This window comes from Mirounga leonina, unplaced genomic scaffold (assembly GCF_011800145.1).
Source record: "Mirounga leonina isolate KUSES-001 unplaced genomic scaffold, KU_Mleo_1.0 Mir_154, whole genome shotgun sequence".
Lineage (NCBI taxonomy): Eukaryota > Metazoa > Chordata > Mammalia > Carnivora > Phocidae > Mirounga > Mirounga leonina.
In genome coordinates this window covers 26,969,818-26,993,294 of record NW_023270389.1, presented here as the reverse complement: position 1 = coordinate 26,993,294, position 23,477 = coordinate 26,969,818, and the positions used below count along the sequence as shown (strand labels likewise).

The 23,477-nt window shown below is 44.3% G+C and overlaps 2 protein-coding genes across 4 annotated transcripts in view; both read right to left on the bottom strand.

The window, feature by feature from the left end:
- Positions 1 to 2,520: 2,520 nt before the first annotated feature.
- RABIF (RAB interacting factor) lies at positions 2,521 to 13,073 on the bottom strand. The gene is made up of 2 exons (XM_035010301.1): positions 12,741 to 13,073; positions 2,521 to 4,639 (listed from the first exon to the last, which is right to left on the bottom strand). The coding sequence occupies exons 1-2, from the start codon at positions 12,864 to 12,866 to the stop codon at positions 4,394 to 4,396; spliced, it is 372 nt and encodes a 123-aa protein (XP_034866192.1). The 5' UTR covers positions 12,867 to 13,073; the 3' UTR covers positions 2,521 to 4,393.
- Positions 13,074 to 15,011: 1,938 nt separating this feature from the next.
- Positions 15,012 to 23,477, bottom strand: part of KLHL12 (kelch like family member 12) — a 29,381-nt gene continuing 20,915 nt past the window's right edge. For 2 of the 3 annotated variants that reach the window (XM_035010300.1, XM_035010298.1), the window contains exons 7-12: positions 20,610 to 20,716; positions 19,308 to 19,503; positions 17,872 to 18,030; positions 17,252 to 17,350; positions 16,723 to 16,909; positions 15,012 to 16,540 (exon numbers count right to left, since the gene is read on the bottom strand). In XM_035010300.1, the coding sequence (XP_034866191.1) occupies positions 16,414 to 16,540; positions 16,723 to 16,909; positions 17,252 to 17,350; positions 17,872 to 18,030; positions 19,308 to 19,503; positions 20,610 to 20,716 (875 nt within the window). In that variant the 3' untranslated portion in view covers positions 15,012 to 16,413. The remainder of the gene's footprint in view (positions 16,541 to 16,722; positions 16,910 to 17,251; positions 17,351 to 17,871; positions 18,031 to 19,307; positions 19,504 to 20,609; positions 20,717 to 23,477) is intronic. The other variant, XM_035010299.1, reaches the window with a different exon arrangement.

Below are 23,477 nucleotides of genomic sequence, written 5' to 3'. Positions count from 1 at the left end.
ACAAAGTAGGGAAGGGATGTATAAACTTATGGGAGTTGATCACTCTCCCCTCACTTCCTTAGGACCATAAGTGTTCCTAGCCCACATTCTGTCTCCTCACCAGTCCCCGCAGGTCATGGTTCATCCTGGCCCCCAATCTGAAATAGGATGTCTGGGGTCACCAGGTCTGGATTTTGGAGGGACCCTGCTCTAATTGTAGCAGAGGACTTGTTCCTGACATGAAGAAATTAGAACCATTGATTGTAATATTGTGCTTTGGGTACACGTAGTTTTGTGTCACAGGCTACTAATTACTCATCATGGATAATACATTGTTTCTATACAAGGCTAAATGAATTCTTTTTTTTTTTAAAGATTTTATTTATTTATTAGAGAGAGAGAGATAGCGAGAGCAGGAACACAAGCAGGGGGAGAGGGAGACGCAGGCTTCCTGCCGAGCAGAGAGCCTGATGTGGGGCTCGATCCCATATGACCTGAGCCGAAGGCAGACGCTTAACAACTGAGCCACCCAGGCGCCCCAAGGCTAAATGAATTCTAAGTTTCAATAGATTTGAGTGAATTTAGTGGATACTAATCTCACTTAACCTTAAATTCTGACATTTAAACACATTTAGACATATTCCAGGAATTTAATTCTCCAAACACAAGAACACCTTGGTCACAATGGAAAGATTCACAATACTGAAGTTAACACCTTTATTTTCTTACCCTATGAAGACTTAGACGTGGTCATGACCACACAGATGTACTCTGTGCATGATCCTGTACCACATCTGTTTTCATGGTCTTTATCAAAAAGCTTTGGAGAAAAAAAAAACAGTGCAGTATCTAACCTCTAACTCACTATTATTCACAGCATCAGAAATATAATTCATTTTAGGGACGCCTGGGTGGCTCAGTCAGTTAAGCATCTGCCTTCGACTCCAGTCATGATCCCAGGGTCCTGGGACCGAGCCTCACATCAGGCTCCCTGCTCAGCGGGAAGCCTGCTTCTCCCTCTCCCACTCTCCCTGCTTGTGTTCCTGCTCTCGCTATCTCTGTCTCTGTCAAATAAATAAATAAAATCTTTTAAAAAAAAAAAAAGAAAAGAAATAAGTCAAAGTTTAGGATGATGACATTTTTCTCCAGAGTGCGTTTTTGTTTGCTTATGCCAAGGGTTTGGGGAAATTGCCACTTTGGGATCAACTTAATCTAATTTCAAGGACTGATATCATTGGAAGCCAAGCTGCAATCCCCTAAGAGAGCCTTTCTATTCCTACTTCTGGCTCACCCCTATTCTTGGGGTGCAAAAGACCGAGCGCCTCAACCCAATGTGACAAACACTTACCAGGTCTACCACTCTCTGACAGGCCCAGACCCCTACTTCTGGAAGGCTGTCACAGTCACCCACCAGCCTCTGACCTGCCCCGCTCCACATTGCAAATGCCCCCAACAGAAGAGTGGCCTGTAATACTGGGCCCACTTCTCAGGGCCTCGATCTTCTCAGTGGTCCTGGTCCAGTAATTCTTTAAACACATTAGCTCTCTGATGCCTTTGGATTTTTAAAATCTTTTGTCCAGCCTTTCTAGTTGCCCTCAGTGGGATGGTCATCCAAAATTACCTATCCACCATTATCAGGAACAGAAGTTCTCATTGGTTGCACATTGGAGTTACTTGAGCAGGGTCACACACGGTATAGTAACAATATGTAAAATGTCAGTACACTGCTGTCCACCTCTGATTCTGTGTTAAAAAGAATTTTGTAGAAACAGTGAGGCCTTGGAAAAATCAATTGCTCTCCCTAACGGCAACTGCAGGTTTCTGTACTCATAGCAGCAGGTTTCTATACTCATGGGCTACTTCTTTCTACCTATGACAAAGCAGTTAATGATTTCACAAGTCTTTATTGAGAGCCTATTATGTGTAAGGGGAACAAAGAGGTGACATCCTCATTTTATAGCAGACACTAAATGATTAATTCGTTGGAAGACCTCAAGAGAAACCCTAAGGTTCAGGTTTCTGCTCTCCTCTGCTTTTTCAAATTGCATATTCTTCCCAAGGACATACAGGAATCTAACTTCTACTGTTTAAATGCCTTTATTTCAAATTAAACTGCAAAGGCAGAATAACAACTTGATATTTTTGGCTTTTGGGGCAACAATGTTTGGCAGTTCTTTAAAAAAAAATTACAAATGACCAATAAGTGTATAAAAATTTCATTAAACAAAATAAATGCAAATTAAAACAGTGAGATACTTTTTCTATTAAAGTGGCAAAATAGTCTTTTAATGATAATAAATACCCAGTGTTAGGAAGGTTTCAGAGAAACGAGTGCTCTTCTACACTGCTGGAGGAGGTGAATTAGCACAGCTGTTTCTGAAGAATATGTGTCAATAGAGCAAAGTCATGAAAACATGCATAACCCTGCAATTCTACTTCTAATAACGTAGGAAATAATTGAGAATGTGTATACAGATTTAACTATAAAGTTGCACGTTCCATCACATTGTTTCTAAGAAACTGGAGACAATCTAACAGTAGATTGTTTAAATAAATTATAATACAGAAATACAATGGAATACTAAAAACAAGGGTGTCCATAGATGGTTATCTGTTAACATGGGAAGTCAGTATGTTGTCAAATGGAAAAAGCAAGTTATAAAAGAGCACAGTATGATATAGTATTTATTTTTAAAAACCATATATGTTTATATATACATATAGAAAAACACTGAGAACTGGAGTTTCACCACATCACCAGAGGCAGTCTCTGGATGGTGGAAATGAATGATTAAAAAAATGTTTACACCCATTTTTGTATTTATCTGCAATGAATGTGTACTATTCTGTGATTAAAAAAGGAAAAAAAAGTCAAAGTCTAATTAAAAAAAAATGCTTTGTGCACGTTTTGGCTTGTGATAGGAGGGGCCACATGCCCCTAGAGGCATCTACTTGGTTTTGTTCCTTCTGACCTGAGTGGATAATTCTCACAGTTGTTTTTCTACAAATGCCATAATCATGGACATTTGACCATCTAGAGAACAGTTCTCTCATTTTCAGCTAGAGCTCACCGAGGCTATGACTGGGGAAGGAAGCCACCTTTCTAGAGTAGGTTGGTTGCAAAACCATGTCCAAGGCCTACACTTTAGTTGGGGAACCCTTAGAAAAGTTCTGGGGAGAAAGAAGGTAGAAGCAAGCAGAAAATAGATACAGAAGGATGGGCTGTAGATTGTAGGATTTCTATTTAGTCCTTATTTCAATTTCAGGGTCTCCTCAATCTTAGAGGTAGGGCTTATGGGAGGACACCTGAGACCTGTTCATAGAGATTCCTAAGATGTTGAGTCACTTCAGAAGAGAAATGAGAGAACAAGTGACAATCATACTGAAAGGTTAATAAGTTTGCTAACATTGAACTGTTAGAGCAACCCCACAGCGATAGAGATAGTGGCATTTGGACAGAAAGTTTGTGTTCTGGGTTGGTACAGGGATTCCCATTGAACCACAACTCTGAGGACCATGCTTAGTAGGTTCAGTAAATGATGACACCATCCATTAGAGAAGTCTCTCCTAAGAACAAAGGAAGAGTTACTTGTGCAGATAAGACAAACCTGTAAAGTCATGTATAACGTGGCAAAGGTCTGTCCCTCCTATTTCCCATATCCTCCACTCTGAGTCGAAACCAGGGCTGAGTTTTCCTGGGGTGGCTGCCAGATAGGGCTGAAAATCTGATTCTCAACCTACTTCTAATGTAAAGAGAAACCACGGCAAGATTTGAAGGGAAAAGGGGATATATTCATCTTCACAATAAAAAGTCACTATAAACCTAGAGACTCAGCTCTCAAACATGGTATTACAGGTGTGTCCGAAGTAATGTGTTTCTTATTAGTTTAAATACCGAAGTCTGTAAATGCTATACTTTTAAAAAGAATAAATTACTGTAGATAAAGTTAGTCATACAACAAAGTCACTCTCAGACACTTGTATGCTTTCTTGAATGAGACAAAAATGTGGAGTTTGAACTATTAGCACGAGCATCAGCTGTCATGTGTCATCTTGGCTAAAAGGCTGAATGCTGCTCTTACAGAGCAAGAAACAAGGGAGCCCAGGGTCAGAGAGCCCAGGCAGGATGCCAGGGATGAGAGCAGATTTGTAGACGTGTTCCAGTGTCCTGCAACTGGGGGAAAAGGGAGATTAGGAGATGTGGGGACGCAAAGTGAGCTATTTAAGAGGCATGCACTTGAGGCTTTAAGGAAGCGGGATTAGCCCTATGCATGTTCAACCGGACATGTCGATACTCATAATTTACATTAGTACAGAGAAGGTGGCGGCAGAGCGGTTACACAGGGTTAAAGGCCAGTTCTTGAGGGGAGTAGCTTTTATAGATGGGGGTGGAGCTGTGTCCCCCTCCCCTCAGTTACTCATGGGAAACCCGTTCCAAGGCCACATAGAAACTGTTCTTGTCATCTAGGCAATGCCAGCCAATTGGTCCGATTTCACAGTCTGCGCACACCAGAAACTTGATGTTGCCCACGTCCTTGGTGAAGCCCACGTTCTCAAAGATGAACATGTCATCGACCAGCCAGTGCTCCTGGAGGAGATCGCCATCAGGATTGCTGCCATCAGCCAGAGCTGGCTTCTTTCTCATGGAGGGAAGGAAAAGCTGCAGGGGAAGAGAACACAAAGAATACGCAGGCTGACTGGCCCAGTCACATCATCACCCCCATTCTGTTATACTTTACATTGCTCCCTGGCAGTTTCTTGGAATGAAAACGAGATGAGCAGCCCTAACACTAAGTTATAGACCAGAATGCTGAGTGGCTTCTCTGTTGCCTCTAGTCCATGCCCGGATTCTTAAGACACACGAAAGAGGTAACGTGCTGTTGTCATGTGGCTTCACTGCTGTCCTTACCATGGTCTGTATGGCCCTGCCTGTTCCTCATCTCCGTCTAGGTCATTCTGCTGCAGCCCCACTGGCCTTCTTGCCTCCTTCTGACTGGGTGAGTGTGCTCTGCCCTCAGATCTCGGCAAAGCTGGCTCCTTCATGATATTCAGCTCAAATGCAACCTCTTCAGGAGGCCTTCTCTGACCAAACAATGAGTAAGATTCCCATACTGCCCACTGTATTTTGTTTTTTAAAATGCCTTTCCTGTGGTGTAATCGATACATACACTGCACATATTTAAAGTGTACAATTTGATACATTTTGGCCCATGCAAATACTGATAAACCATTCCCAGCAAGAAGACAAGCGTATTCGTCACCCCCGAAAGTTTCCTTATGCCACACCTCTTTCTTATCATTCTCTGAAATTATTAATTTATTGGCTTAGTTATTTACCATGGGTGTCCCTCCACTAGAATGTAAGCGCCAAGAAAGCAAGGAGCTTACCTTTCCTGTTCACTACTATAACCCCAGCGCCAAGAATAATAACGGATACAGAGCAGGAACTCAAATATTTATCAAAAGAATAAATACAGGATATCTGGCTTTGCTCTAGTCTATCAGTGTTACGTATATGCTGGATTTATCTTACAAAAAGAGCATTAAAAAGGAAAATCTGTTCTAGAATTTGGAATATCATCCCGAGGATCCTTGTACCCCCTAATCAACATGCCTTCCCGATCATTAGGACAAAGCCTCACACACATACACACCCTTTAATTTCTTCCCTGTAAGGTTAGTTTTTACGCACTTTTAGCTGCCCCAGCGTACTCGAAGATACGATGCCAGCAAAGCTTCTTACCCCTCTGCTCCTCATCATTATTTCTGCTGCCAGTACACTTATTTTCCACCCCAGGGTACACTTCCACTGCATCCCCAAACTCTAATAAAACAGGATGGCCTCAATGTGCTAGTCTGACATTGGCAAGCAGAATAAAAGCAAAAACCAGTTGTTGTTTTTTTTTTAATTAAAAAAAAAACTGGACCGACATCAGTCCAAAAGAGGCAAATGCTTTGGTAGGGATGAGCAAGCCTCTTCCTGAACTCAACTATCAGGGAATCACAAAGCTGCTAGTATGTATTAAATACCCTGGAGTTCGCACTTCTGAACTCTGGGCCAGATTCTGGCCAGTGGCTGTCCCTAATAGGGAGGAGAGAGCACTGATCCAGAACATTCTACTCCCCATCTGCCCAGCACTTGGCTTAGTAAAACAGGTATCTGCGCACTACCCTATGTGGTGTCACCTGAGACATCATCTGAGGACATCACAAAATAGGACAGTCCCTCCTCCTCTTATATTGTCATTCCAGTCACCCTTTTCACCTCATCTAATGTTTAAATGAGTCCCCACTGCTTTGTCTTACCCTAAGTGAAAATGGGAACAGGCAGAAGCAAAGAGGAATCAAAATTCAGGGACCAGGACACCTGGATTCCAAACCTAGCTGTATCTCTCTGGATTTCCTACAAGTATTTCTGGCCTATAGTGTAGGTGTGAAATCATCTTAACTAAACATAAGGCAAGTGAAACTTTAAGGGGAGAAAAATCAAAGACTTTTTAAACATTAGCCTTTAAAAAGTGTCTAAGAAAGGAGCATCAGCTTCCCTCCCACTGTTTTTTGTATTGTTTTGTTTTTATAATGCAAAACACCACCTCTGCAGTCTCTTTTTTGAGTAGTGATTTGAGGGAAATACTATTAACCATTCATTCAAGGGGTCAGACTGGGTCCTGTTCCCTCTCTTTCTCAACATTCCCATTTTTATTTAAATCCTGTAAGTCAGATCCACAAGGCTAGACTTATATATATATATGTACATTGTACGTGTATCTGTATGGCTCTCAACCCATTCTCTGCAGTGCCCAGGGCTATTGCAGGGTCAAGTTTTGGGATCTAACATTTGGAATACAATTAGGCTTTCTAGATAAACATTGGGGTGGAAATCAAAAAATTACTATCTAATTTGAGGCTGCTAACTTAGCTGGTTGGAGGCCAAAGTTGCCAGTTACATCCCTGACCAGGTGGGTTAACTGCTCACGACCCCAGCCAGTACCCTAATCCTGGACCATCTCCTCAGAGAGATGTAGAATACCCCCAACTCAGTGAGATTGTCAGTGGAACTCCTTTTCCTTTTTCAAGAACTGCTAACAAGGGCACCTGGATAGCTCAGTTGGTTAAGCATCTGCCTTTGGCTGGGGTCATGATCCTGGGGTTCTGGGATAGAGCCCCGCATCAGGTTCCCTGCTCAGTGGGGAGTCTGCTTGTCCCTCTACCTGTGCCTCTCTCCCTGCTCGTGTGCTCTCTCTCACAAATAAAATCTTTTTTTTTAAGATTTTATTTATTTAGGGGCACCTGGGTGGCTCAGGCGTTAAGCGTCTGCCTTCGGCTCAGGTCATGATCCCAGGGTCCTGGGATCGAGCCCCGCATCGGGCTCCCTGCTCAGCGGGAAGCCTGCTTCTCCCTCTCCCGCTCCCCCTGCTTGTGTTCCCTCTCTCGCTGTGTCTCTCTCTGCCCGATGCGGGGCTCGATCCCAGGACCCTGGGATCATGACCTGAGCCGAAGGCAGACGCTTAACGCCTGAGCCACCCAGGCGCCCCACAAATAAAATCTTTTTTTTTTTTTAGAAAAGATTATTAATTTATTTGTCAGAGAGAGAGAGAGAGAGAGAGAGAGAAAGAGCACAAGCAGGGGGAGCAGCAGGCAGAGGGAGAAGCAGGCTCCCCGCTGAGCAAGGAGCCCAATGTGAGACTCGATCCCAGGACACTGGGATCATGACCTGAGCCGAAGGCAGAGCTTAACTGACTGAGCCACCCAGGCATCTCATAAATAAAATCTTTGGGGAAAAAAACCAAAACTGTTAGCCACCCTTTTAAAAATATTTTCTCTTTGTAAAAATCCATTCTCATGGTAGAAAACTTGGCAAGCATGCTACAATATAGATGAAAATAAAAACTGTTACAATACAGAGCAAACTTGTAACTTTTTTGAAACTTTCTCCCTTCTGTGAGTATTTGTGATGGTTTTAAAACGTGCACAAATTCTTTGACAATCCTTCCACTAGGAGGTGGAGTCCATGCCTCTCTCCCTGAGCCTGGACAGGCCCCTGTGCTAGCCCCTGATGATTCAAGTGAGGTGGAGGTGACAGGCTAGGTTAGAAAAGGCCAGGCCACTTTTGCCGGTTTCTGTGGGACCACTTGCTCCGGGAGCCTTCAGCTTCTATGTAAGAATTGCGGCTCCTGAGGCCACCACGTGGAGAGACCATGGGGACAGATGCCCCCAGAGCCTGTCCCGGTGCTCAGGTGTTTGAGTCTTCCCAGTCCACAGGCAGACATGTGAGGGAGAGAGCGTTTCAGATAACCCTTCTGCCTGCACACGAAAGACCCCAAATGAGAACTGTCTAGCTAGGTCCAGTCAACTCCCCAGATTGTGAGCAAAATAAATGTTAATGTTTTAGGTCACCATTCTTGGGTGATCTTGTTACACAGCAGTAGAGAACTAGAATATTGCCTAACATAGTTGAAATGCATGTTCCATTCTAATTCCTAATTTTTTGTGATCAACTATATATACATACCATAAAACATTTTTAAAAAAGATTGTATTTCAGAGAGAGAGAGAGTGTGTGAGCAGGGGAAGAGGCAGAGGGAGAGGTAGAGAGAGAATCCTCAAGCAGGCTCCCCGCCGAGTGTGGAGGCTGATGTGGTGGCAGGGGGGTGAGGGGTAGCGATCCCAGAACCCTGAGATCACAACCTGAGCCAAAATCAAGACTCATGCTCAAATGACTGACCCACCCAGGCTCCACTAAAACTTACCATTTAAGTCATTTTTAAGTGTGTGGTTTAGTAGCATTAAATAAATATATATATATGTTGTGATGCAACCATCACCCCCATCACCACCATCCATCTCTAGAATTTGTTCCTCTTCCCAAACTTGGTACCCATTAAACACTAACTCCCCATTTTCCAGTCCATTGCAACCACCATTGTGCTTTCTTTCTCTATGAATCTGACTACACTTGGTACCTCATATGAGTGGAATCATACAGTATTTGTCTTTTGGTGACTAGCTTATTTCACTTAGCATAATGTCCTGATTTTTAAAATGTTTAATCAGGGGTGCCTGGGTGGCTCAGTCGTTGAGCGTTTGCCTTCAGCTCAGGTCATGATCCCAGGGTCCTGGGATCGAGTCCCACATCGGGCTCCCTGCTTGGCGGGAAGCCTGCTTCTCCCTCTTCCACTCCCCCTGCTCGTGTTCCCTCTCTCGCTGTGTCTGTCAAATAAATAAAATCTTTTTTTTTTAAATTTTATTTATTTATTTGACAGAGAGACACAGAGAGAGAGGGAACACGAGCAGGGGGAGTGGGAAAGGGAGAAGCAGGCTTCCCGTGGAGCAGGAAGCCCGATACGGGGCTCGATCCCAGCTCGATCATGACCTGAGCCGAAGGCAGACGCTTAACGACTGAGCCACCCAGGCGCCCCATAAATAAAATCTTTAAAAATAAATTAATAAAATGTTTAATCAGTTTTAAAGTTTTTTGTTTTTTTTTTTTAAGATTTTATTTATTTATTCATGGGAGACAGAGAGAGAGGCAGAGGGAGAAGCAGGCTCCCAAGGAGCAGGGAGCCCGAGGTGGGACTCGATCCCAGGACGCTGGGATCATGACCTGAGCCGAAGGCAGACGCTTAACCATCTGAGCCACCCAGGCGCCCTAAAGTTGTTTTTTTTTTTTAAGATTTTATTTGCTTAATGACTGAGCCACCCAGGTGCCCCAGTTTTAAAGTTTTACTGAGGTAACTGTAGGTTCACATGTAGTGAAGAAATAATACAAATAATATACTAATTAGTTCTATATTAAGAAACAATACAGAAATTCCAGGTACCCTGTGTTTGGTAATAGAGTTTTCCCCGATGGTAATATTTTGCAAATCCAGAGTATAAGATCACAAACAGGACATCAACACTGATACACTCCATTGATTTTATTCAGATTTCCCCAGTCTACTTGGACTCATTTCTGTGTGTAATGTGTGTGTATACAGTTCTGTCAATTTTACCCCGAGTAAGTTCACGTATCCACCACCACAGTCAAGACACTGAACAGTTCCACCACCAGGAGGATCCCTCACGTCACTTTTATAACCACACTTACCAAAGCGCCCAGCCCCCAGTTCCTAGCCCCGGCAATCACTCATCTGCTCTCCGTTTCTAAAACTCAAAAACGGCACAGAAATGGAATCATACAGTCTGTAATATTTGGGGACTGGCTTTTGTCACTCAGCATAATTCCCTGGAGATCCGTCCAAGTTGTATGTATCAGTAGCTCACTCCACTGTAGTTCATTCCAGTGGACGGCTGTACCACGGTCTGTTTAGTCATTCCCCTGTTGAAGGACACCTGGGCTGTTTCCAGTTGGGGGACAGTATGAATAAAGGTGCAATGAACAGGTGTTTGTGTGAAGGTAAGTTTTCATTTCCCTGGGATAGAGGTCCCACAGTGTACTGGCTGGGTCGAAGATTAAGGACATGTTTTGCCTCAGAAGAAAGTGCTCTTGGGTGTGCCCTCAGGTCCTCTGCTCTCATATTCTTCACCAAACACCGCTCTATACTTTCTCCTATGAGTTAATCTTCCACTGCCCACTCCTGCCACGAATCTCTCCCTCCAAAAAATGTAAAACAGCAAATTACTCTCTTCTATGATAACATCATCACTGTTTCCTACATTCTCAAACTTTGGTGAGGGTTCCCCTTTCCTCTTTGTCTTCATGGGGAAGTAAGGCTCTTTGCTGAGGACACCAGTGCTGCCCATTCTCTGACACTCCACCTACTTCAGGATCGGGAACGGGAACCAGTGCTCTCCTTGCTTCCAAATTATTACTCCTACATCCTCACATCCACCTCTGCTCCTTTAAGGTTTCTGCCATCTGGTGACCCCTCACTGTCATCTGAGGTGGCCTGGTCACTCTGCACTATCCACAGCTGACTGGCACCTGGCTCAGTCTCCTTTGTGATTCCACATCCTACCCCCACTTGTGAGCTTCTACCCCCCAAGGGGATGAGTCATCCCCAGAGCTCCCTCACCTCCTCTATTCCAATCACCTTAACTCCAACTGGCCTCTTTTCTTGCCAGTTTTATTACATCCTGTGTTCTGGCCAAGTTGAACTTTTCAGTTCTTTAAACACACCAATGCTTTTTCTAACAACTGAAACATCACACTGCTGTTCCCTCCATCTCTATTCAGCTTCATTATAATTTCCTCTGTCATCAACTTTAGATAAGATTTCAAGAAGTACCAAGTTCAAGGGTATGAACATTTTATATGTAAAACCAAACCAGTTATAGGGGCACTTGGGTGGCTCAGTCGGTTAAGCGGCTGCCTTCAGCTTGGGTCGTGATCCCAGGGTCCTGGGACTGAGCCCCACAGCGGGCTCCTTGCTCAGCAGGGAGCCTGCTTCTCCCTCTGCCTGCCGCTCCCCCTGCTTGTGCTTGCTCTCCCCCAACCTCTGTGTCAAATAAATAAATAAAATCTTAAAAAAAAAGTTATAGGGCTTACAAAGAACACATGCTGCACCAACAGTGACCTACTAATCCATTCTCACCATGCTAACCCATTATTTACACTGGGCTAATAGCTTTTGTTCACTAATTTATTTAAATCCAAGTATCTATTAAGATCTTACTTATGTGCACAGTCTTAAGTGTAGGAGATACACAGGTGGACAGGATACAGGACCTCATAGGCTAGTGCTATAAACAGCAAATACTAACAATATCGTAAGATCAACTGAGATTATAGATGTGAATGTGCTTTGTAGTCTTTAGGCCATGGTTTCTCAATCTTGGTACTACTGACATTCTGGAATGGAGAATTCTTTGTTGTGGGGCCAGGGGGAGTGGGGGTTGGTGTCTTATGCTTTGCAGGATGCCTTGCAGCATTCCTGGCTTCTACCTACTAGGTGCCAGCAGCACCCTGTTATAGACTGAATGTGTTTCCCCCCCAATTCTTATGTTGAAACCTAACTCTCAGTGTGATAGGTCATGAGGGCAGAGCGTATTTTTAGGGACAATTTTGAGTGATAGGCTATGCACATAGCTGAAATGAGATTATACTTTACACTTTCCTGTGGGTATGTTACATCTCAATAAAAATTTACCAAAATAAAAAATTGTTCTCAACTTTCCCCTTTGGGGTGATGTATGAAGGAGATTAAAATCTGTAACTTGAAGAAAAGATTAGAATAGAAATTAAATCGTCCTTCAAAATTGATTTTCAGGACTTGATGTGTCCATCCCACTTGAAACAGGATTCGTTTGAGAAACTGCGTTCCACCCAGCACCTTGGTAAAGCGTGTAGGTTACGGGAGTCATCTGTCACATCCCCTACACCAAAGTTGTTTCTGGAGCTCCTTCTGGGGCGGAGAGGCGCCCGACAGAAGGGAGACCGGCGGGTGCGGTGTGATGCGGGCCGCGAGTCCAGGTACACGGGCGCCATCGGGCCGCTCCGCAGCGTGGAGCTGCAAGAGCTGCGGGCGTCCCGGGGCGCCGGGCCCTCGGAAGCCGGCGGGCTCGGCTCAGTCCTGCACCGCACGCGGAGCAGCAGCGTCCACACCTAGCGCGGGGCTAGGGCCGGGGGTCCGGCCCGCCCGGGAGACCGGCCCGGGCTGCGCTCCGGCCGCGCAACTCCGGCGCGGGCAGCTTCGGGCGCAGCCGGGCCGCGACGAGGGGCGCGGTCTCCGGAAACGCGCGCGGGGACCCGGACTCCAGCCGCCGCGGCCCCCTGTGAAGGCGTGCGGGTGAGAGCCGCCTCCAACCTGCCTCCCTACCTGTCGGCGGGAGAAGAGAGCGGTCCCTGGCTGCAGCACCCGGGAGCCACAGCGTTGGCACAGCACCGCCTTCCGGTTTCGGCCCTCGGCTGACACTAAGTCGTTCAGCGGCTCGGCTGGTTCCATCGCCGCTACCGCCACAGCTCCCTCGGCCACGACCGCGCAGGCGCTGTCTCTGCGGGATCTTCTCGGAACTGCGCTGGCGCGGCTTTCAGAGACGGGGCGGGGAGCGCGCGGTCACTCCCCCTCTGCGCAAGCGTCCGCTTCCCCCGCTCTGGATTCTACTGCGCAAGCGCCTCATTCATTGCTTAACCTGAGTGGTTAGGTGTCCGCTGGCTTTGTGACAGGCTCACTCACTTCCTGGGACGTGACAAATCCTGTCTTCATACTCACCTGGTCACTGGCCTTCCCTTACTACTGAGTAAAACCCGGGTAGATAATTCACGAAAGTTGACCATACCTTTTAGTTTACTGAGATTTGAATTTAGTCTTATAAACGAACGGGGACGTTTCTGGAGGCAACGTGAAGGGAATCTGGGTTACACTACACATCAGCAAGTTTTATCAACATTAGTTTCTTCAGTAAGAGACTACTTAGAGGGACATGTACCTTTTTGGTGTTGGAAAAAGATGCCTGGAAACTTTACTTGCTGGTCTCTGTTCTGATCATAGTGACCATTTACTATGTGGCAAAACACCGTGTTGAAATGCCTTAGAAACAAACCTATTGCATCATCACGATTTCCTTATGGGGTTGTCACTAATTACTCCCAGTGCACAACTGAGGAAGGGGAAGATCAGAAAGGTTACTTTCCAGGGTCCATAGATCCAGGCATGGCTTTAAAGCCACCGCTCTTGGGGTCATTACACTATACTTTCCCGTTCCATTTCCATAGATCTCCAGCTTATCAGTTCTAGTGCATTAGGCCACGGATATCCTGAAGTGGCAAGGGAAGGAGAATACGAAGGGGAACTAAGCTACTTGATTAGGTAATGTCTAATCTACTCAACACCCCCATCTGTTTTTTTTCCTTTGTCCTTCAGGAATTCAACATTTAGAGAGTCGTTCTGTAATATAACTAAACCCTGAGGATACAATGATAATAGGCACCCTATATTCGAGAGCACAGTCTAAACAGGAAGACCTACCCCAAACCAATGACATATGATAAAGACAATCATGGGAACAAAGACAAATGGAAGCCAGGGTTAGGGAATAATCCCCAGCTGGAGAGTCAGAAAAAGCTTTAACTAGGTGACATCTGAATTAGGCATCAGAGTGTGACTAGGATTTGGTCTGAAAAGCAAGATTATTTCAGATAGAAGAACAGTGGAATACCTGAACAACGGTGAGAACAAATTTAAGAACGGAATGTATTTGGAACTTTTAAAGATAAAATCATGTAGAACGTAGAAATGAATTGGATGTCTGTATTGTAATGGGGATGACACAAGATAAATAAATGACAGATCTCTGAGACTGGGTAACTAAGTGGCTGGCTGCCATCTAAGAGAGCTAGAAAAACAAGAGGAACCCCCAAATTAGGGGTACCTCTGTGTATGTGCATGAGCAAAGTGTGTAAGACTGGCAAGAGTGGAAAGAGAGCAAAGAGTTTCAGTTTTCTGCAGAATATTCAGTTGTGGCTGCCATATGAAGAACTATTTGGGAATTTGGTCTGAAACTCGGAAAAATCAGCAGTAAAGATAACCATCAGTTCTTTACTCCCCACTTCTCTGCCTCCCCTGCATCTCTTCCTGATAGGATGAGTCACATGTTTCATAGCTGTGGTTTGATCAGCAGGCACAATCCATCTGCTGAGGAAAAGTTGGCAGCCTCCTTTAGAGAAAATAACTTCCCCTTGGCCTCCCCCATCCCTTTGCTCTGGAAATACAGGATTTTTTGCAGTTTTGCAGGCCTTCTGCATAGTTGTTTGTATAAATCTAAGCAAACAGAAATAGGACTGGAGTGACTAAAACCCTAAAAGTCAAGTGAGTATTAAATGAGCTGAAGATTGAGTCTTTATTCTATTTGGCGTTCAAGTAAACTCCAAGTGTGAAAGGAGTCAATAAATATGCAATTTTATATAAATATTTTACTGATGAGAATCTCCGCAAGGGTAAAGGGGCTACCTCTTACCTATGTCTAGTACAGCTAGTTGGCGAACACATAAGGTGAACGGGGAGGAGAGACAGGACATACAGCTGATTGCTAGGCCTGCTCTCCCCAAATATCTGCAAGACAGTGGTCAGCCATAAACTCTCTTAAAGGCATTTGAGACAATTGATTTTTAATATTTTCTTAAAAAAATACAAAGGAAATGAACTCTTGAGGTCAATACAACTCAGGGAAAGAGGAAAAAATGAAATTTTGGAATAAAGGAAAAGTGCATCCTTGTTTAGGTTATCACATCCCCAACACTCCCAATACCCCACAAAACCAAGAATTTCACTCCAAAACACAGGGGAACCTTGAATGGTGGCTCAGAAATGGCGATAGCAAGTACTGGAACAAAAGGATTTTGGTTGTCCTTGATTATTCTGTCCTGGGATGAATAAAATCCACTCTAAGGACAGGTGAGGGAAACTTATAGTAGGAAAAGGATTAACTGTACCAAACACAGCAGTAATAAGCACTCCTCAGCAGAAGGGTGCCCTTAACAGAATGGGGCAGTAATCAGGTAGCTGCCCTTTTAGGCTGCTGCCACCCCCACCCCATCCCCAAATAAATAGTAATGAAGTATAATAGTATAGTAGTATTTGATTCAACACAGAAAGATAGTGTCTCACCCACTCAAGGCAAACCATGCCATGGATAGGTGAGCCCTGGCAGGAAATAAGACGACTGTAAAATCACAGGTACTTCTAGTTTGTTCCCAGGCATACGGAACTCCCACATTTATTCCATGTCTGCTCAGCCCAACATCTGTTCACTCTTATTCTGTCAGTCTCCGGTGCCAAGATGCGCACCATTCTAGTTCAGAAAGACCATGGGGAAATAAAAAGATCCTTCCAATAATACACCCTTTAAGTCCTCCAGGTTATACTTCAGTGGTGTTCTAGGTTCACTCAAATTCCATCAAATTCCGTTGACTTCCCTTACTCTAAACCCAGTTCTGATATACCAACCCTGTCCCTTAAGGGAGTGCCAGGTCTCTCCCCAAGCCCCCCCAAATTTTGACAGGGGGCTTTTCCCTTTGTTATCCTCCTGAATGCAACTGTGTTGCCCCTAGCTACTGTAGACTAGGAAAGATATTCCTGGACAACGAGACTTGGATTTTACCCAGCTGACTCAAGTTCATATCCTTCCAATCATCTACGCCGGATACTGCCCACACCTAGTAGGTCACACTCACCTTCCTTCTCTGCAATACATGAGGCACAACAGACAGATTCTCCTGAGAGTGCTCTCTAGACCAGGAGGAGAGGTGATCTGGCCTCTCAGATCCATTCAGTGTGCACGGGCTTCCCCTGAGTGTCTATTACCCACCCTCCTCAGGGACAACCACCAGCGCAAAGCGCAGTGTGTATCGAATAAGTACAGTCATCACTGCAGCAGTGCTTGTAATCACCCTGTGCGCACAGTGAGAAATAGATATTCTGGAAAGGATCCTTGACTCTCCCATAAACTGTCCCGTGGACTGGTCACTAGCCCTGGATGGTGCTCCAACAATGGTCACTTCTCTCGAAGAACACACACGCCAGCATCACAGCGCTGGGTTCCCATGGATGTCACTACTTCCCAGTTGTCGATGATAGGGTCATAGCACTCAATGCTACTCAGCAGGGAATTCCCATCATATCTGAGTGGGGAAGAAGCAAAAGGAGAAAATGAACTTTCTATTCCTTTCCATATAGTCCCTACATTAAAGGTTGCCACTGGAGGTGTCTCCCCCGACCCGAAGGCGGTCTTGATCCCAAACTTCCGATTGGATCATGTGGTCCTGGATGCATGATGACTCTAGTGTGGCTTCCAAATCCTTACCCTGCAATAGCATAAAGTCTCCCCCGAAGCACCGTGGCCCCTACGTAGCATCGTGGAGTGGTCATACTAGTGACAGTTGTCCAGGAATCGGTGCGAATGTTGTATGCTTCAACAGAAGAAAGATGGGCTGTACCATCAAATCCCCCCACCACATAAATATGGTCATTCAGCAGGGCTACTCCTGCACCTGGGGGAAAAAAGGGCATAGCAAGTGAATACTACTAAGCTTAGGATCAGAATTGGAAAAACAAAACATGATCACTGATGGCTAGCTGAATTCTAAGGTAGCTGAGGGATGTGGACTAGGGCCAGACAGGCCTAGAATAATCTAGTTGTCTTTATTATCACTGTGTTTAGAGAAAAGACAGGCAAAGAGGAAAATGGAACCTCACTCCTTTTACTATAAGTGTTCAGTGAAGAAAGAACTACAACTCTGATTTGTTGATCCCCTATTTTTGACTGCAGCACCACTGCACATATAAAGATTTGTCAGCATGGTCTACTGTCCTCTCCCTTAGATATGACTTACCAGAGCGCTTGGTGGCCATTGGTGTAACATTAGTCCAGTGTCCTGTGTGGGGATCATATTTCTCAACTGAATTTAAGATATTCAGGCCATCATATCCTCCTGAAAAAGTAGAGACCATTTCAGAAAGAATGGGAAATCCTCATGCCCATTCCCAGGCTGCCTTTCTCTGAGTGTTTCAACTAATTCTTTTAGTTTCAGTTCTTAAGAGTTTCAATAATCCAGGGGCGTCTGGGTGGCTCAGTCGTTGGGCATCTGCCTTCGGTTCAGGCCATGATCCCAGGGTCCTGGGATCAAGCTCTGCATCAGGCTCCCTGCTCCGCGGGAAGCCTGCTTCTCCCTCTCCCACTCCCCCTGCTTGTGTTCCCTCTCTCCTGTCTCTCTCTCTGTCAAATAAATAAATAAAATCTTTTTTTAAAAAAAAGGAGTTTCAATAATCCAAAGAGAAATCTGACACCCTATTTTCTGCTTCCACAAAAAAGATAATCCTAGCTAACAGAAAAGATACAAGGATAGACTATGATTTTAGTTGAAAAAAGCCTATGAACATTTAAAAAGGGATCCCCACCCAGAGGTTGCCACCTATTAAGTTCCCTCCCATCTCTGCCTCCGAGACTGAATACCTAGACAGTAGATCACTCCGCTGGCCACAACTAGTCCAGCGCCCTCCCGGGCTGTTTGCATATCTCCTAGCATGCTCCACTGGTCAATGTTTGGGTCATATCGCTCCATACTGGTATGACGCCTGCTTCCATCAAAGCCTCCAGATACATAGATCATATCTGCTCAGAATGAATGAATCACAGACTATTAGAGGATGAGAGATTTCTAATAACTCTTCTCTTTACAAATTCCCCACAAGTACTTCAAATGTTTGGGAACAAAAACAAAGTGTTTTTCATGGGTAAGTCAATTACCTGAATATAGATAAGGAAGACATCACAGTTAAGACACCTAAAAAGATGGGGCACCTGGGTGGCTCAGTCAGTTGAGGGCCCAACTTTTTTTTTTTTTTTTTTGAGTGCCCGACTCTTGATTTTGGCTCAGGTCATGAGCTCAGGAGGATCGTGGGATGGGGCTTCATGCTCAGCAGGGAGTCTGCTGGAGATCCTCTCCCTCTGCTCCTACCTGCCCCCAACACCTCTGCTAGCGTGTGCACTCCCTCTAAAATAATAATCTTTAAAAAAAAAAAAAAAAAAAAAAGACGTCTAGGGGCACCTGGGTGGCTCAGTCGCTAAGCGTCTGCGTCTGCCTTCGCTGGGATCAAGCCCCACATCAGGCTCCCTGCTCAGCGGGAAGCCTACTTCTCCCTCTCCCACTCCCCCTGCTTGTGTTTCCTCTCTCGCCGTCTTGCTCTGTCAAAATAAATAAATAAAATCTTTAAAAAAAAAAAAGTGTCTAATTTCAATTTAGGTCATGATCTCAGGGTCCTGGGATTGAGCCCCTGGGATGGGCTCCCTGCTCAGCAGGGAGTCTGCTTCTCCCACTGCCCCTCCCCCCAGTCATGCACACATACTCTCTCTCTCTCAAATAAATAAAATCTTAAAAAAAAAAAAAAAGACACCTAAGGGCGCCTGGGTGGCTCAGTTGGTTAAGCGACTGCCTTCGGCTTGGGTCATGGTCCTGGAGTCCCTGGATCGAGTCCCGCATCGGGCTCCCTGCTCGGCAGGGAGTCTGCTTCTCCCTCTGACCCTCCCCCCTCTCATGTGTTCTCTCTCAAATAAATAAATAAAATCTTTAAAAAAAAAAAAAGACACCTAAAAAGAATGGGGTCAGATGGAATCCTCAAAGATTAGCTGGAGTTTGAAAAAAACACAACTAGTGCCAGTTCTCCACTCAGCACACTGGAACATGATTTACCAACTCTGTTGTCAGTGTTGAAATATCCATTAATACTGAAAAGCTTTGGTAAGTAACATCAGTATTTCCAAAAGCAAAAAGGAATATTTAACCTTACCAGTATCCTCCACATTTCACTCTCCTGCCAGATAACAGGAGAGGTATGAACCCTGATCCAGCCACAACAAAATGGAAACACTGCCCTGCACACCAAGCATACCTCCTAGGGTGGTGGCTCCAGCAAGGCCTCGCCGGACATTCATAGGGGCGACAGAATACCAGACTCCGTCCTCATCTGCTGTATAGTCTAGACATTCCACTGAACTGAGGCGGGAACGGCCATCATAGCCACCAATTACATAGATCCGATCATGTAGGGACACTGAAGCCACATAACGTCTCTTACGAGTGATGCTCTACAGATTTAGGAGAGAAGAGGTACAAGTCATTTCAGGCATGCAAATCTTAGACTTTACCTTTTGCTAACCTTCCTGTTTTTATCTACATTCCTCTCCTTCACTTGTCACCATGAACCCTTCTTGAGACGGTTCACCCTCAAGTGATCTCCAACTGCCTACTGAATGAATACCCTCTTGCTTGCTATAATGCTTTTAAAGATGCAACCCTTCTGGACATTTGCCTCTTTCCAAGGCTTCCAAAAAGTTTAATGACTTTCCATTATCCAGTATCTGATTCCTTTCTATTTTGCTATCTATTCCAGGGCTAAAGACTGATATCCTTCTGTAAGGCAGGAAAGTATCCCCAAAGTGCTAATCAGAGGGTCAGGGATCCTAAAAGTTAGGAGGATAGATTAAAAAATTTCCATTTTTTCTGCGGTACCTGGGTAGCTCAGTCAGTTGAGCGTCTGACTGTTGATTTCAGCTCAAGTCATGATCTCAGGGTGGTGCTATCAAACCCTGAGTTGGGCTCTGAGTTCAATGGGGAATCTGCTTCTCTCCTTCTCCCTTTCTCTCTATTCCTGCCCCCATTCAATCCCTCTCTCTCTCATATAAATAAATCTTAAAAAAAAATTTCCACGTTTTCTCAGAATTATTATTGTTCATCCAGCACTAAAGACACACGAAGGGAGATACAAACTTCAGACTTCAAGTGAACACTAGTTCAACTTATTATTAAATTATTTCAATTTATTGTATGAATTACTGAATAATTATTACTCAATAATTTAACCCTGAGTTCAGTTTAACAGAGCGTGATAATAGAGAATGCGGAGGATTACACAAACAGCTCAGGAAGGTGCCCAAATAGTGGTGGGCCAGGTAAGTTTAATTTGACACAGGGCCTTTGATATTTCTGAAGTCTGATCTTCTACCTAAATGGTAAATATCTACTGACTGACTGACTGACTGATCTAGAACTGACTATGTGCATGACACCATTATGAAGAGCGTCATGCGGTTACTAGGCTTTGCTACTTTTAGGGCTGGATTAGTTATGATCTAGAGTTAGGGACTGAAGACATTTAAAATTTTTCCCCATGACTGGTTCCACCAGTACTTACTGGCAAAAAGCTCCACTCCTGAGTCTTGGGGTCATATTTCTCTACCACATCGATGGGAGACTGCTGGCTTCCGAAGCCCCCAACCACCAGAAGCACTTCATTGGCTCCTGAGGACAAAGACAGAAAAAGACAGATAGGTTACTTCACCACCCCAGGGGAAACATAAGTAGAAACAGTTGTAGGATTTTGTTTTATGGGGCACAGAGAAGCAATCTGAAATAGGACATTCATCATAAGGCTGCCTAACAGGAAATAATTTCTTTCTGAGGCTCTAGCTCTTGAGGACCTGGATCTCAAATTTCAAGACAACATTAAAACTCCAGAAGGCAAACTTGAACACACCACACCATTCCAACCTATCTAGATGACTCTGGTTGACGTAAGTGAGGTTCTCAGTGAAGGTAGGGGGCTAAAGGAACTCCTATCCCTTCTCAGCCTGTAAAACTCAAAATGGGAGTTTTTTGTAATGGGAAAAGAACATTCTCCTAACATTGTCTCAAGAAAGTTGGAAGTTACAGTTTAAGAAGGCATGGATGAAGGCATGGATGAAGAAGATGGATGAAGGCAGCCGCGTAACCGAGCCACCCAGGCGCCCCCAAGTGATAGATTTTTAAAAATCTCTTTAATTTTTCCAATTTAGCCAACTTTATGACTACGTTCCCTGCCAATTCATCACAACTACCAGGTAACCATAACAGTAGTCTTTTAACGAGACTCTTTTTTTCTATTATTTCCCCAAAGAAGGTATTTTGATGGCCTTTATATCTTCCCCTCTCCCATAAGGCCTTCTTGTGATAAAATATCTCCTCCTTGGGGCGCCTGGGTGGCTCAGTCATTAAGCGTCTGCCTTTGGCTCAGGTCATGATGCCAGGGTCCTGGGATCGAGCCCTGCATCGGGCTCCCTGCTCCACAGGAAGCCTGCTTCCCCTCTCCCACTCCCCCTGCTTGTGTTCCCTCTCACTGTGTCTCTGTCAAATAAATAAAGAAAATCTTAAAAAAGAAAAAAACTCCTCCTTTGCCTCTTTCCAAAGAGCAAAGTCTTTTCAGAAAATCCTCTGTACATGTGCTCTACTAGAGCTCATGAAGAGAATGGAGCATTTTGTCCAATTCAATTATTAGAAGGGCACTGAGGAGATCAAAGTGATCTTATAAGTAACTGGACTTGAAAGAGCAAATGGAGTACCTTTAAACTGACAAAAACCCATACATTCCCATGAATAATGGCTCTGAAAATTATAATCAATGGCTACTATAATCACTAGGGAAAAGCAAAACTACTTTATAATGCTCAATAGGAAGTACACCACCATCACCGATGAAGTATTCTTGCTAAAAAAAAAAAAAAAAAATTAAACCCGAATCTTGAAACTAACCAAGTCACTAGTCTAACCACCAGTTTATAGGCAATTCAGGGGACAGAAGAACATACTAAATGACACTACACAGATGCAATCAGCAAAATCCAGAGTATGGGAAATTCTACAAGTCAAACAGCCTGGTTTCTTCAACAAATAAATTGCAAGGGAATACCAAAGTAGAAGGAAAAAACCTATGGATTAAAAGAGACTAAAGAGAGATAGGAACTCAGTGCAACATATGGACCTTATCTGGATCATGACTGGGGCAACATAAGTGTTCAAAAACAAAAACTGGGAAATATGAACATGTCCTTGATATCTGATGAAAATAACTGGGTGTGGGTTTTCTTTGAAGAGTGATAAAGGCATTTTAGATGCATTTTTAAAAAGCTCATCTTTCAGGCGCCTGGGTGGCTCAGTTGGTTAAGCGACTGCCTTTGGCTCAGGTCATGATCCTGGAGTCCCTGGATCGAGTCCCGCGTCGGGCTCCCTGCGCGGCGGGGAGTCTGCTTCTCCCGCTGACCCTCTCCCCTCTCATGTGCTCTCTCTCAAATAAATAAAATCTTTAAAAAAAAAAAAAAAAGCTCATCTTTCAGAGATACATATGAAAGCATAATATATATGGATGGAATTATATCCCCTAGATTTGCTTCAAAATAGGCCATGAGTTGATAATTGTTGAAACTGGATGATGGGTATGGGAAAATCATTATTCTGTTTCTGTGTGTTTGAACATGAACCCTTAAGTTTAACCTCATTAAAGAGGGCATCTGTCTTGTGTACTTGCCAAATAAGTGGACCCTTTTCTAAGGTGAGCCAGTAAGCAGGTCTCAGGTGTCAGTTCCTTTTAGAAAAGCAAAGCATTTGAACAAAGGGTCCTTTCATATTATGCTTATTTGTGCATAAAATTCCTTCAAGCTGGGAGAGGCCATGACCACTAAGTATTTGCTTCTTCCTTGGGAGCATTATTCCCCTATTTGTCCCTTTCTTACGGCATCTCTTCTCTCCCTTTGACTTGAATAGAGAAGATAAAAGCAATCCTATCCAAACACATTTCCCTTTATAGACAAATATGATGCAAGGGCACGCCTGGGTGGCTCAGCTGGTTAAGTGTCTGACTTGATTTTGGCTCAGGTCATGGTCTCAGGGTTGTGAGATTGAGCCCTTTGTCAGGCTCCATGCTCTGTGTGGGGCATGCTTAAGATTCTCTCTCCCTCTGCCCTCCCCCCAAAATAAAAAAAAATAATAGATCTAACTCTTTTTTAAAAAAGTGATGCTAGGGCGCCTGGGTGGCTCAGTTGGTTAAGCGACTGCCTTCGGCTCCCGTCATGATCCTGGAGTCCCGGGATCGAGTCCCACATTGGGCTCCCTGCTCAGCAGGGGGTCTGCTTCTCCCTCTGCCCTCTTCCCTCTCGTGCTCTCTGTCTCTCATTCTCTCTCTCTCAAATAAATAAAATCTTTAAAATAAATAAATAAATAAATAAATAAATAAATAAATAAATAAATAAAT

What these genes read in the sequence shown, in the direction of transcription:
- RABIF (XM_035010301.1), bottom strand. Translation starts at nt 12,866, where the DNA reads ATGGAACCAGCCGAGCCGCTGAACGACTTAGTGTCAGCCGAGGGCCGA. An exon ending in CTCTCTTCTCCCGCCGACAG is followed by an intron (nt 4,640 to 12,740) that starts GTAGGGAGGCAG and finishes CTTCCCCTGCAG; the next exon opens with CTTTTCCTTCCCTCCATGAG.